Source organism: Phoenix dactylifera, chromosome 4 (assembly GCF_051530095.1).
Source record: "Phoenix dactylifera cultivar Ajwa chromosome 4, Ajwa_hap1_PhDact_Kaust_v1.1, whole genome shotgun sequence".
In the NCBI taxonomy this organism is placed as follows: Eukaryota; Viridiplantae; Streptophyta; class Magnoliopsida; order Arecales; family Arecaceae; genus Phoenix; species Phoenix dactylifera.
Genome location: NC_143193.1, coordinates 2660854 through 2673440, shown reverse-complemented (window position 1 = coordinate 2673440; position 12587 = coordinate 2660854). Strand labels below are relative to the sequence as shown.

Below are 12587 nucleotides of genomic sequence, written 5' to 3'. Positions count from 1 at the left end.
GACCATAGTTTCCTAGAATAAAGACTCTGCATGCAAAATAATAGCTAACAAACAACAAAATAATAGCTAACAAACACTCGACTTATTCCATGCATGTGAACGTTAGAATGTGAACGTTATCCAGCAGACTGGATCAATTCTTTCATTAAAACTGCAATGGTCTTGGATGACCAAGTCTTCCAATAGAACTGCAGCTAGCTTAGACCAGGTCTTCTTCATTAGTCCCCATGCATGCCATGCACGATGTTCCCTCACTCCCTATTGTACTTGCGATTCTTTATGGGTGTGCGTTGGGTCCGCCTTGGCCAATCATTTTTTGAGTTTTATTAAAAATTAGAGTAATGGTTGCAATGGTATGGCCTAGAAGAGAATAGTAGCCTAAAATATTAAGCTCTCCTTGTAGTCGATCCATTAGAGATTAAGAGGTTAGTAACCCAAGAATGGACAAGATCTTTTAAGAGAAGTGGGAAACTCAAAACAGTTTTTGTTGATGAAGTAGTTGTCAATCTCATGCTTGAGATATTTGGGCTGTGTTTATGGATCCATGAGATGACTGATGATACTAGATCAATTTTTAACATGTTCTTCATGCTTGGGAATTTAAAATAATGCAAGTAGATTAGTGTAAAGGGGATTATCTGAACTGAAACAAAGTAATGTGTAGGCTAAAATTGAAGTTTCTTTCTTAATGTTAGAAAACATGGTTATTTGGTGGATGGGTAAAGTTCATTCTTCCCTCCAACCCCCCATCAACTGCGTTTCACAAATTTTACATGTTCATGAACAAGTAGTTAAAGCTTTACTTGCAGTAATAGTCTAGCTTTTACAGCTTGATATATGCCATATGTTATTTACAAGTTCTAATCTAACCATCTATTTCCTTGTGGATTTGTAAGTGACAAGAAAGATGAGCTTGATGAGTAACAACAGAGTAATATAGAGAAATTTAGGAATCGGCACAAACAAAATTATGGGGAATTGAGAGAAATGATATGGACCTGTTGTGATGAAAGAGCAAAGGTGGCTTCAGTTGAGGGAGTGGTTCCATTAATGTGGATATATTGAATAGGTCAGGGATCTACTATGGCAATTTATTCAGGGTTGCATACTTTGTGGGCCAAACCACCCCAAACTCAACCCCCCAGCCCAAAAGAAAAAGTGTTGAAGAATGATCAGTGGAGCCAACCCCAAATGAATGGCATAAGGCTTGCTGGTTATGCTAATTGTTGTGCACATAATTTATTCAGTTAACCATGATGAGGAAATCGGCATGGTCATACCATGAGCTTTTAAGGCTCGGTATCTTGTTCGTGTTTGAAGCTTATCTATTGGTTTGGCTGTTTGTTCCATTGGTGTTGATTGGTGTAGGAATCTGTTACTTGGGATATCTGAAGCTTCATCGATTGGTGCTTTGTTCCTTTGGTGATACCAAATTTGCTCATAGTCAAATTATCTGCCCATGATGAGATGTTCAATATCGAAGACTAAATTTTATTTATCGGCAGCCCTGATTAGATTCTGATTATAGGAAGCCTTTTGGGCTGTCTATGAGTTTGGAAGATGAGTTCATCCCTACCTGCGAGTGGCAAAAAGGAAATCTGATTTTGATTGTTTGAATTGTCCTGAAGGCCTATTTGGAGTGGGAGGCCATGCAAGTTTAATGTCAGATTTATGTGTTAAGAAGTAGAGAAAGAAGCATGCTGAGTCATTTGGTCATCTCCACTTTGTCTGAAGTGGGATATTACCTACTACATCCTAAAAACTTGCAGATGATGAATGAATCTTATGCATTCAGTAATTTGTTCAAGGTGCTTTTGCATATGAATAATTCCATTTTACAAACAGGGGACAAGTGGAAAGATGCAATCGACCGACCTATTTTTTTTCTTGTGTCCGTGCTGCCTTCCCTTAGATAAATTACAACAGCAATTGAAGCAGGAAATAGTTGATCCGAATTTTTTTTAACATGTAATTCCTTATAACTCTTTCAACTATTAAATTTGTTACCTTTATCAAATTAGCTATTCATTTAGATACATTGCCTACTTTACAAGACAAACCAGACCATAGGGTGAAAAGCCAATTTGCCAATATTTGCCCTAGTATATCCAAGATTGTGGTTCCATTACAAGTACACTTTATTCTCTAACAACTACACTCCTTTCAATGATCCTATGTAAAATTTTCGAAAGGTGAACATGGATACATCAAATTTACATGGTATGCTTCTTCTGATACACATTGGTGCATTTTACATCTGCCTCGAAATCGAAACTCCATAACTAATACAAGTTCGCCTGCAATTTCCACGGCTATGCACACTTAACTTTTTCAATGCATGCATTAGGTGTGGATCTATAGCAAAAAATTAGCTCCCTCCTTAGACCTAGATTGTACTAGATATCATTGCACTTTTTTTGGTGGGCATTGTGCATTTCACTAGCACTTGCTTAGTGCTGGAATGATTATTCTATTGGTGCACCATTAAACACCAATGCAACCTAGAGCAGGAGAGAGAGAGAGAGAGAGCACCAATGTAACCTGTAGCTGCACTCCTTATATGTAATATAAGTATAAATGAGTTAGTAGAGAGAGAGAGAGAGAGAGAACACCAATGTAACCTGTAGCTGCACTCCTTATATGTAATATAAGTATAAATGAGTTAGTAGAGAGAGAGAGAGAGAACAGTATCAGACTTTCCGAGTGTATATATCAGTTTTTGGGTGATGCCTTTGACCTTTTCAACATAGAGAGTGAACGTGACCCATGTCCAAATAATGGACACAGATTTTGTTTCAGCATCATCCAGTAGTGGATAAGTCAGGAGAAAGAGGGAGGAGGAAGGAGAAAGAAAACATAGGGATGTCAATCACTAAAATTCTCTTCTCTTCATGTTCCTCCAACACTGTCCCCAAGCATCAGACTCCAACGGCTAGTTTCCAGAATTCAACCATCAAAGGGTTCCTTCTATCTTCTCTGGCTCCCCTCACCCTTGCCATGACATTAAGCTCACCCATTGCCACTCTAGCCATCCCTTCTCCCAGTTCCCAGCCTTCTCTACTCCCCTCCACCACTCCCTACTCCCAATCTCAGAATTTGCAGCTTGGATTGGAGAATGGGTAACCCCACCAAGAGCTTCTACTTTTTTTCCAAACTGTCTCATACCAGAAACTTTTTTTTTATTAGTTTTGGGAAGATATCTATCTGAAGTTAGTGTCTTAATGCAGGAAAATTAGGCCATGTCCATCCACAAATCCTGGTTGTCTGTCGACGAATCCAAAGTCATCATCTTTTGGTTTCCCATGGGTGATTCCTGAGAATTCCTCGGAGAGTGCTGTTCAGGTGAAGAAGTTTGAGTTCTTTTGCATGCTGTGAGTTATGAAAATTGAGTGTTGTGGGTTTTAAAGCTTTCGACATATTGCATCTCCGTTTTGCTCCAGAAATTGCGAGATGCGATCCTGAAAACACAGAGGAATGCAGAGATCAAGGTTGATGAGAAAACTCCCAATGGTAATTTAGTAAAGATCAAATGAAGATTGTGTTTTTCTATGATAGAAACTTTTCGCAGACCAGTAAAACTAACTTTGCGTCCATGACAGCAGAACAAAACATTCCAAGTAACTAGCTAATTCATTGGTTTTTCTGTACTACCAGTGGTGTCTGTATGGTTCGTGAATTGAGGATATGAAAACAAGCTTTTTATGTTGGTTAGAAGATCATTTTCAGAATTTGATCTTGCATTATACTGAAGACTACATCAAAGGGTTTATAGTGATCAGGTGTTAGGCACACATTTGACCATATGGCATGTTATGAATAAGTATAAAATAGGTCAATTTAGAATCTTGGAGGACCACTGTTGAAAATATTATTGTTGCCACATTAATGTTCATCTTACTTATTTCTGTATTTATGTTTCAACATCTTTGCCTGGTCAACAATCTTATTATCTTATTATCTTATCATGTTTGTTATAATGAATGAATCATGTAACAGTTGGACCCAAGTAAGTTGAGACAAATTACAGGTTCTGTTTGCTTATATATAGAATTAGAAAGAAGTTTGATATGTGTTCGTATGAGAGGTTCAGGAAAGCTACATGCTTAGGTCTCCAAGGAAAGTTCCATGCTTGGTTATTTCTTATTGTTATTTTGCAATAGCTATATGTAGTTTAGTTTTCATTGAAGGATAACAAATTAAATGACTACGATATTTATTGCGTCATGATATTGATTGCATGATATCCTCTACCTGACTATCTTCTTCCTCATTCCCGGATCTACTACATTTTTAAGATTTCGAAGTTAACTGCTTATGCATAGCACAGGGAATCCTTTTTTTTTTTTTTTTGCTGGTGAACATTGCTTGGTGTGTAATGATGTTAAAAGGTAGATGGATTTCATTTGTAATAAATAAGAAACAAGCTTACCATTATTGTGCAATTATCAGGCCACTATTTGCAGGCCGAGGTTGATGGAGGATTTGGACGTGATGTGATGGAATTTTTGGTTAAAGCAGATGTTGTTGCCTACAGATCTATGGCCACAAAAGTCACATATATATACCCATTCACAACAGCTTTTGGTGACTCCAAAGGACAGAAGGAAAGGATGAGTAGAATCATGGAAGATTTGGGTTGGTATGCTCCAAATTTTGAATCAATGGACTAATCAATTCGGCTATTGTAAAAGAGTGATTGATTTCAGTAATAATATATGTGTCCATACTTACTGACCTATATTGGATTTCTTGAGTAAAAGCTTTATAAAAAAATTACCTTCTTTAATATATGATCAAGTGATGATGCTAAACTGGTATTTGTATGTGAACTTCTCTCTGGTGTATTAGTTAAGCCTAGTAGATTTGCTGGTATAGAGAAGATAGCACAACAGAGGTTAATCAAGTACTTTATGGAACACATCTCTGGGATCATTGCATTAATGAACACATAACCATGTACATCTCTCAACAAAACCCTTTTCTGGGGTAGTAGGTGGTGAAAATCTCTGTTTACAATGACTATTAGCTAGAAATAATGGATTTTTTCAAATAAACATCACAGTTAAAAAAAAAAGAAAAACGTATTGCTCAGAAGGAAAAGTGAAGAAATTAAAAAGTACTTGAAGTCATGATATTATAGTGCTCATGCCTTAATTTCTAGGAGAATTGCTTGCTATCGTTTTTATGTTTATTCAATGTAACATAATTCTTTCGAATATCAACTCTTTCGGAATATGCATGCTACAGAAAATAAGCCACCTATCTCTACCAACATGAGGATGGGGATTGTAACATTCGCGTGAAAGAACAATTCCCCTTCCTTCGCACCATTGGATCACACAATGGTTGCTTCAAGATCCATGCAGATGGATGAATAAAAGAGTGTAGAGTGTTTTGAGATCTATGCAGGGTATGAACCAATGGTCGATATCGTGAAAGAAGATCAATCATTCTTTCGTGCAAAAGATCCAACACAAACCCCCAACATGATACCTTTTTGTGTCGGAATGTATCTATATCGACTGGTCAATCACCAAAGAGACTTTAATCAGATGGTTTCAATGTGATAATGGACGCAAAAGAGGAACAAAAGAAAGCTGAAGACAAGGGAATTTGTGTACCACTTCACTCTCTAGATTATATTACATATACTAATTTTCAGCTTCGGCACATGCAAAAGTTGAGTCCAAGGCCAGAAACCACATTACCCTCTTCTTCGTAGGATGCAAGCCCTCTAAATTTGTGCTGAAGCATAGAGAAATGGAGGTGCCCCCTGTGCAGAAGTGCCTCACTGAAAAGCTAGAGAAGGAAGAAGCTATAGCTTTCGAGTAGCTTGGATGAAGCAGCTAAAGAGACGAAGGCTTAACTCCCCTCCATGGCGAACATTGTTTTTAAGTTCGTCCTATGGATGCCTACATAGGAATATCTCCTTATGGTTTTTGTACACTTAGGATCAGTGTATGTGTGTTGATTCTAATAGTAAGGTTCTAACTGGATTCTGATGTTATCAATTAAACTTACCTCTCTAGTCTGCAACAACTCTTTTTGTATGAACTGGTGCATTCAATATAATGGCATTATTATTAACTTGGAATATTAGATATCTGAATGATCCAGTGAAAAGGAAAACTGTGAGAGACTGCAGCATGCTCGGTTTACAGGAAATAAAATTGTCAGACCCTCACTTTGATAGTTTTTGTTCATTTGAGGAAGGGGTGTAAATTCTTGATCATCTTTGTCAGCTAGAATTCACAGATTTTGATAGTTCAGGTCAAGCCATTTCTACTAACTTAAATGGTCCGAGTGATAGATTTGAGAAGGAAATATGCTAGAACCTTGGATTATTAGAGGCGATCTTATTGCTGCTATCATGTTGAACGACAGAAAAGGTAATCCTCAATTAAGCTTAATTTCCATAGCCTTCATTTTCTGCATAAGAAGGCTGCAGTCGGTGGAGTTACCTTTCAAGGTAGAGATTTTACATAGAGTAAACCAGCTGTGGCAAAGTTAGATCAATGCTCTCTCTACCAAGAAAGACACTTTGAATCCATTATCATATCAAGAAAAGCACTTCCCAACCCTTGCTCGGATCATGCTCCACTGCAACTTACCTTTGATGAAAATAAACTATCAAATAAGATATTTAGATTTGAAAAATAATGGTTCGCGAAAGCGTCGCTGAAGTCATGACTAATACTCAGAAGTCTACTGAGACCATGGATAATCCTGCAAGTGCTCGTCATAAAACTTAGGAGCACCAGAGAAGCTCTTAAAAATTAGAGCCGTTGCATTAAAACACACAAATATAATTAGAGAATGATCTCCTTTGCCTCATTTAGGATTTAGATATTAAACGGAAATCCACCATCCACTTAAACAGTGAAATGGAAGCTAGAAGGAAGGTTAAAGCAGATCTCAGCAAAATTTATGTGGATGAAGAGATTTATTGGAGGGAGTGCTCAAAGGTGAAATGGCTCAAAGAAGGAGACAATAACTCCTTCCTACTTGCACTAAATTGTGAGTACACCTCATAAAGCGAATCAAATCACTGTTTCTGAACACTGGGACAAACGCAATCAAAAAGAAAAAAAGCCGCTATATCCTAATACCTCTAGCTTCTCAGTTCAATGCAACTTTATTTTCAAGTTGAGGGCTAAATCTCTTTTGCTTGGACATTTGACTTACACAAATATAACATAAAACATCAAACCTCAAAGCCTCTGGGCTTTTTCAGCGACCAAGGATATATTAACTAGCCTTCTCTTTACTATTCTTCCTAGATTATAGGGCAAGCTTTAGCACTTAGAGAATTTCCATTATGCGTTTTTATAATGTTTGCTTTTGATACATTTCTTAATCTTCCTTGGAAGAGCAATAGCTCTATAGTTAGGGCTAGAAATGGGCCTGAATACTATTAGCCCCACATGAGATTTGTAAATACGTGATTGTCTGATAATGAGCAAGAAATATCCATCTTTCTATTAAAAAGGATCTGTTGCTGGAAATTGGACCCGGGGGCAATCTTCGGTCGAGGAGAGGGAGCAGCGGGAGGTCACCACGGCGGGGCGGCGACCAGTCGGCGGGCGGCGTCCTCCGTCTGGGGTGGTCGGAGAGAGGGAGCAGCAGGTCCTCACAGCGGGGCAGCGATCCGTCGGCGGGCGGCGTCCTCCGTCTGGGGTGCCTGCAGACAAGCCGGTGGCCGGGTTTTCCGGCGCCGGCCCTCCGACGCTCAAGTCAGGGAGGGGGCAAATAGTGTAGAGAGGAGAAGAATAGTGTTTGTAGGGTGCGTAATTTTACCCAACCCCCCCACCTGAGGGGCCAAGGTTCCCTTTTATAGGCGGGGGTCGGTTTACCTGTGATGTAACGGGGCGAGGCCGTAGTACGGCTCGGCATGTTGTTCAGGTCGGCGCACGATCAGGTGAATCATTGCGTTGATGTCGGCGGTGAAGTCGTCGTACGACCTGGGCTCGCACGCTACCAGACGAATTATTGCATTGGTGTCGGAGGTATGGCCGAGATCAGAGACTTATCATGGTTGACTAGACTCTGCTGGGCTAACTTGCCGTGGAGAGCTGAGAGTCCGTAGATGACAGGAGCCATGCGCATTAAATGTGGAGTAAGCCGGAGATCCGCATTAATTGTGGAGTAAGCCGGAGATCCGCATTAATTGTTGAGTGAACTGGAGGTTTACAGTAGCCATGCGCAATAAATGCCGGGGGGGGGGGGGGGCGTCAGAGTATGGTCCTCGGCCAGACCTCAGAGGGGCATGGCCGTAGTAGGTGGCTGATAAAGGTAGACTTTGAACATCAGGGTTTTCCTAGGTCGGAGGTCTCGAGGTCGGATGTCTTGAGGTCGGGCGTTCCGAGGTCGGACGCCGACTTCGGCTGTCCAGGGTCGGCGATTGTGCGGCTTCTCGGGGGCATTCGTGTCATTGGGGGGGAAAAGTCTTATTCCCCCAACACTACCCCCGACTTCCGAGTTCGAGCGGCTTGCGGGCTCGGACGTGGGAAGTAAAGTCTATCATTAAAGTTGGGCGAATCTCGTCCGCGCCCTTGTGTTTGTCGGAGTTTTTATGGTGAAACTTGCGCCCTTTGGTGCCTCGAGGTTGCTTTATTCAGTGAACTTATGATGAGGCTTGTATCCTTACGTTTTTCGAGGCGGCTGTAACGGGGGTGGCGCCTCTTGGATCACCGAGGTCGCTTCGTGCGGCGGACCCATGATGAGGGTCCTCGAGCTCGGCGAGGCGGCGCCTTGATCCTGTGGTCGAAGCTCCCCGTTCATCAATGAGTGTGCCGTTTTGTGTTTTAAAATGGACACGCGGCATGATCTGAGGTCGGACGTTTCCGATCTCGTGTTACCGGATCATGGATCTGGCGAGTTGGAGGCTACATCGGGGCTCCACGTGCCCCAGGGCCTTATTAAATGAGGGGAGCGGGGGTGCCGTCCGCTCGTTCTTCAAGGCGATTCGATTCTGCGGGCCCATGATGAGGCTTCGAGATCCGATGGGACAACATTTCGATTTCGTACCCGATTTATTGATCCGGAGTGAATACGGTGCCTCGGCCTCCAAGGTCGACACGTGGCGCAATCCGGCCGGGGGATGGGAACCGACCCTGCCGATCTGGGCGGTCAGGGGGGCCTATATAAACCCCTCGAGTTTGCCCTAAAGGTTTTATTTGGCTGCCTCTTATTTTTGCTATCCTCCTTCTTGCTCTATTCCCTGTCCAACTCCTGCCGTCGGTGCCCGGAGCGATTTCCGGCGATGTCCAGTAGGTCCCTACCCTGCAACTGCTAGGGTTCCTCTTCCTTTTCCTTCCCCAGTTTTCATCCTCCATTTTCAATCTCATTTCGCTCTTCTGTAAAAATGGGTCTCGGTCCTGAGGAGGTTGGGTCAAGTCTGTCGGGGGAATAGTTGGAATTAATCCGCTCCCGATTTTTCTTCCAGCCCAGGTTCCGCCTCGAAACTGCGGGGCCGGAAGATAGGGTGACGCGGCCACCCCCAGGTCGGATCACGGTTCACCGCGAGACCCTCTGGGCCGGCCTGCGGTTCCCCGTTCACGAGTTCGTGAACAGCTTGCTGGTCGAGTACCAACTCGTCCTAGCACAGCTTGCTCCGAACTCGTGGAGAACCATCATCGGGTTCCTCTCCCTGTGTCTCGGGCATGGGATCCCGATTACCGTGAGCGTCTTCCGTCGGTGTTTCTTATTAAAGAAGAACCCGGCGGACGCGGAGTGGCTATACTTTGCCTTCCGAGGTGGTATGTCGCTCTTTCACGGGGCCCTTCCTCTATTCATGAGTGGAAGGGGAAATTTTCTTCTTGGCGTCCGAGGCGCCGTGGGGGTTCAATCCGAAGTGGGGACACCCTCGGTTGAAGGCCCTCAACAAGCTCTCCGAGCCCTCGGGGAGGGAGCTGAGGGTCCTGGACTCTTTACGAGCCCTCGGGAAGGGCTACGACCTGACCGAGCTCCTACGGGAGGACGCCCTGGCGAGCGTGGGTCTGAGCTCGGCGCGCCCCGAGGGTAAGAGCAGTTGCATTACCTTCTTGTTTGTCTTTTCTTTTCGTTTATATTGGTCTAACACTTGGAAAATTTTTGATTTCAGACATCCCTCACATGCCAACCAGCAACGTGTCCCTCTTCTCCCGCCTGAGGAGGCGTGAGGCCGAGGCCGGGGGAGCTATGCCCCAGCCTCGGAAGAAGGCGAGGTCGGCCGGCGCTTCCACGTCGGCCGGGACGAGTGGCCCCGAGGCGGGGGCCTCCACAGCCGACCCAAGGCGGGCGCGGGTCGTCAGCAACGCGGGCCCAGCGGCCCCTCCTTGCCTTGCCCCCATTGCCCAGCGGGAGGGCCCGGCTTCGGGTTCCTCACAGCACTCGGGGCCCGAGCCGACCAGGGGCCCTGAAGCAAGCGGCCCCGAGATCCCGAGGCCGGACGTGCCGAGCTCCTCAAGGTACTTTCAAGAGGAGTCGGATGAGCTGGACTCTCCTATCCCCGAGGGGAGTTCAGCTATTCATGATGCTGAGGTCGCACGCGCCGTGTTCCGGCGTGCGATGCTTCCGGCGAACCGGGCCGAGTTCCGGAACATTTCGCTGGAAGAGGTCGTTGACAGTACCTACTGCAACACCGCCCGGGTAAGTCCTTTTCTCAATTTCCTTAAAGTTATTAGCGAATCCATATGTTTTTAACTCACGATCATTTTGTCTCTTTCTCTACAGCATGTTCACGAGCTCGACACCCTGGTGTTCATCGCCCAGGGATGTCAGGAAGAGACCCGGCGGGTCAGCCGGCAGTTGGAGCCGGCTAAGAAAAGAATCGCCGAGCTGGAGGCGGCGTTGGCCGAGGCCGAGACTCGGCGAGAGGCCACCGAGGTCGGGCGCCTTGCTATGGCGGAGGCGCTCGAGGAGGAAAGAGCCGCCCACGCCTTGACCAGGTCGGCTCTGCGCGCCTCAGAGGCGCGCCTGAGGGAGGTCCAATCAGAAGTCGCGGGCCTCAAATATGAGGACGGGGTTTCCCGCCTCCGAATCGAGCAGCTTGAGGTCCGAGAGAGGAGGGCACTCGAGCGAGCTGAACATGCCGTGGAACTCTTCAAGGAGTCGGAAGAGTTCCGCGACATGTTAGAGGAGGAGACGGTCGACGGGTTTCTCCGGGGTTTCGAGAACTTCCGGCAGCAGATGGCCCAGTTCTGTCCCCAGTTCGACCTTTCGACGGTCCGTCCGAGGATGAACCTGGGCTACGGGTCCGACACGGAAGACCTTCCTGCCATTTTGACCTCCGAGGCAGGATTGTATGAACAAGATCCCGCCGAGCCTTCGACGAGGGTGGCCGAGACGGACGGCGTCCCGAAGGCGGCACCCGAGGCCCCTGCCCCCGACCCCGAGCCCGTGCCGGCTGAAGGTCCCGAGGTCATCACCGTGCCAGACGACCCCGCGGATGTCGCTGCCGCCGCTTAAGACTTGGCGTATTTTTTTCTTTTTCATTGTATCCGAGGTTGGCTTTTGGATGGCCGACCTCCAATTTTGTAATTGGCCTCTCCACCCTTTATCAATGAAAAAATGCTGTCATCCTGTGCTCGTCTTTCCTTTTCTTGTCGTGAATGAGGCTAGAGTCTTAGCTAACCGTCTCACCGACTTCTAACTTTGTATTTTAGTTTTCGGACTGCTTAACAAAGTCGCCCTTTTTCCTGGGCTATATCTGGGCTTTCTCGGATCCCAGTCATTCCGACCAAAGGGAGCTCCGAGCCCAGGTGCTACGATTTTAATCTTGCTCTTTTAAAAAGGGAAATTAAACGTAGGATACCCCAAGTATAGGGTGTAGCAAAGTAATATTCTCGGTGAGTCCGAGATCGAATCCACAGGGATTTGACAGTGAACAAAAACTAAAGGCTAAATAATATTCGGATTGACAAAATATAACTAAGGCATCAGGATTCAACCTAGCACTTCATCATGTTTTTCCTAAAATCATCTATTATCTTAGTTAAATAGATTTAGTTTTATGGGCAGTATTACAGTAATTCTATTTTAAACTACAGGGATTTCTAAGCATCTGTTATACCCGGGGGAAATAACAAATCAAAGAAAATATATAAGTTTGAAATAATTTCTATAAATTTCCTGCACCATAAAATAAACATTAAAATCCCATTGATGATTAAATGGAATACATGAAGAAAATGCTAGGCTTTTCCCTAGCCTTAGCTAGAGAAGATTTAGCTACTCATATGAAATGGGAACATTTTATAAAAGGGATTAGCATAGAATAAATAAAATAACATAAACCCCTTTTTTTATCTTTCTTCTATTAGGAAAACAGAGTGCTCTGTTTCTCCCGTGGCCTCTCCTCCTTCGTCGCACGGCTAAGAGGAAAGATCGGAAGAGGGAGCTTCCTGGTTCCCTTGGCCTCTAGCTGTCCTCTTCTCCTCTCTCCCGTCGGCGGCCTAGATTGGAAGAGAAGATCCTCCGGATGGCTCTCCCGATGATGCCTTCTCCCTTCGTGGCCCGGCTGGATGGATCCGTCGCGGCTGCCTTCTCTCGGACCGCTCTGTGACCTCCCCTCTCCTCCACCGGATGATTCTCTTGCTCCTCTCTCT

The 12587-nt window shown here is 44.7% G+C and overlaps 1 protein-coding gene across 1 annotated transcript; it reads left to right on the top strand.

Moving 5' to 3' along the window:
* Positions 1 to 2766: 2766 nt before the first annotated feature.
* LOC103697760 (thylakoid lumenal 17.9 kDa protein, chloroplast) lies at positions 2767 to 5080 on the top strand. The gene is made up of 4 exons (XM_008779683.6): positions 2767 to 3119; positions 3228 to 3342; positions 3441 to 3510; positions 4450 to 5080. Exons 1-4 carry the CDS (start codon positions 2863 to 2865, stop codon positions 4668 to 4670), a joined length of 663 nt encoding a protein of 220 aa, XP_008777905.5. The 5' UTR covers positions 2767 to 2862; the 3' UTR covers positions 4671 to 5080.
* Positions 5081 to 12587: the final 7507 nt, after the last annotated feature.

Bases quoted from the DNA above. Each gene is read 5' to 3' on its own strand.
- LOC103697760 (XM_008779683.6), top strand. From the start codon at position 2,863: ATGTCAATCACTAAAATTCTCTTCTCTTCATGTTCCTCCAACACTGTC. The intron at 3,120-3,227 runs GTAACCCCACCA...GTCTTAATGCAG, and splicing joins CAGCTTGGATTGGAGAATGG to GAAAATTAGGCCATGTCCAT. The intron at 3,511-4,449 runs GTAATTTAGTAA...TGCAATTATCAG, and splicing joins TGATGAGAAAACTCCCAATG to GCCACTATTTGCAGGCCGAG.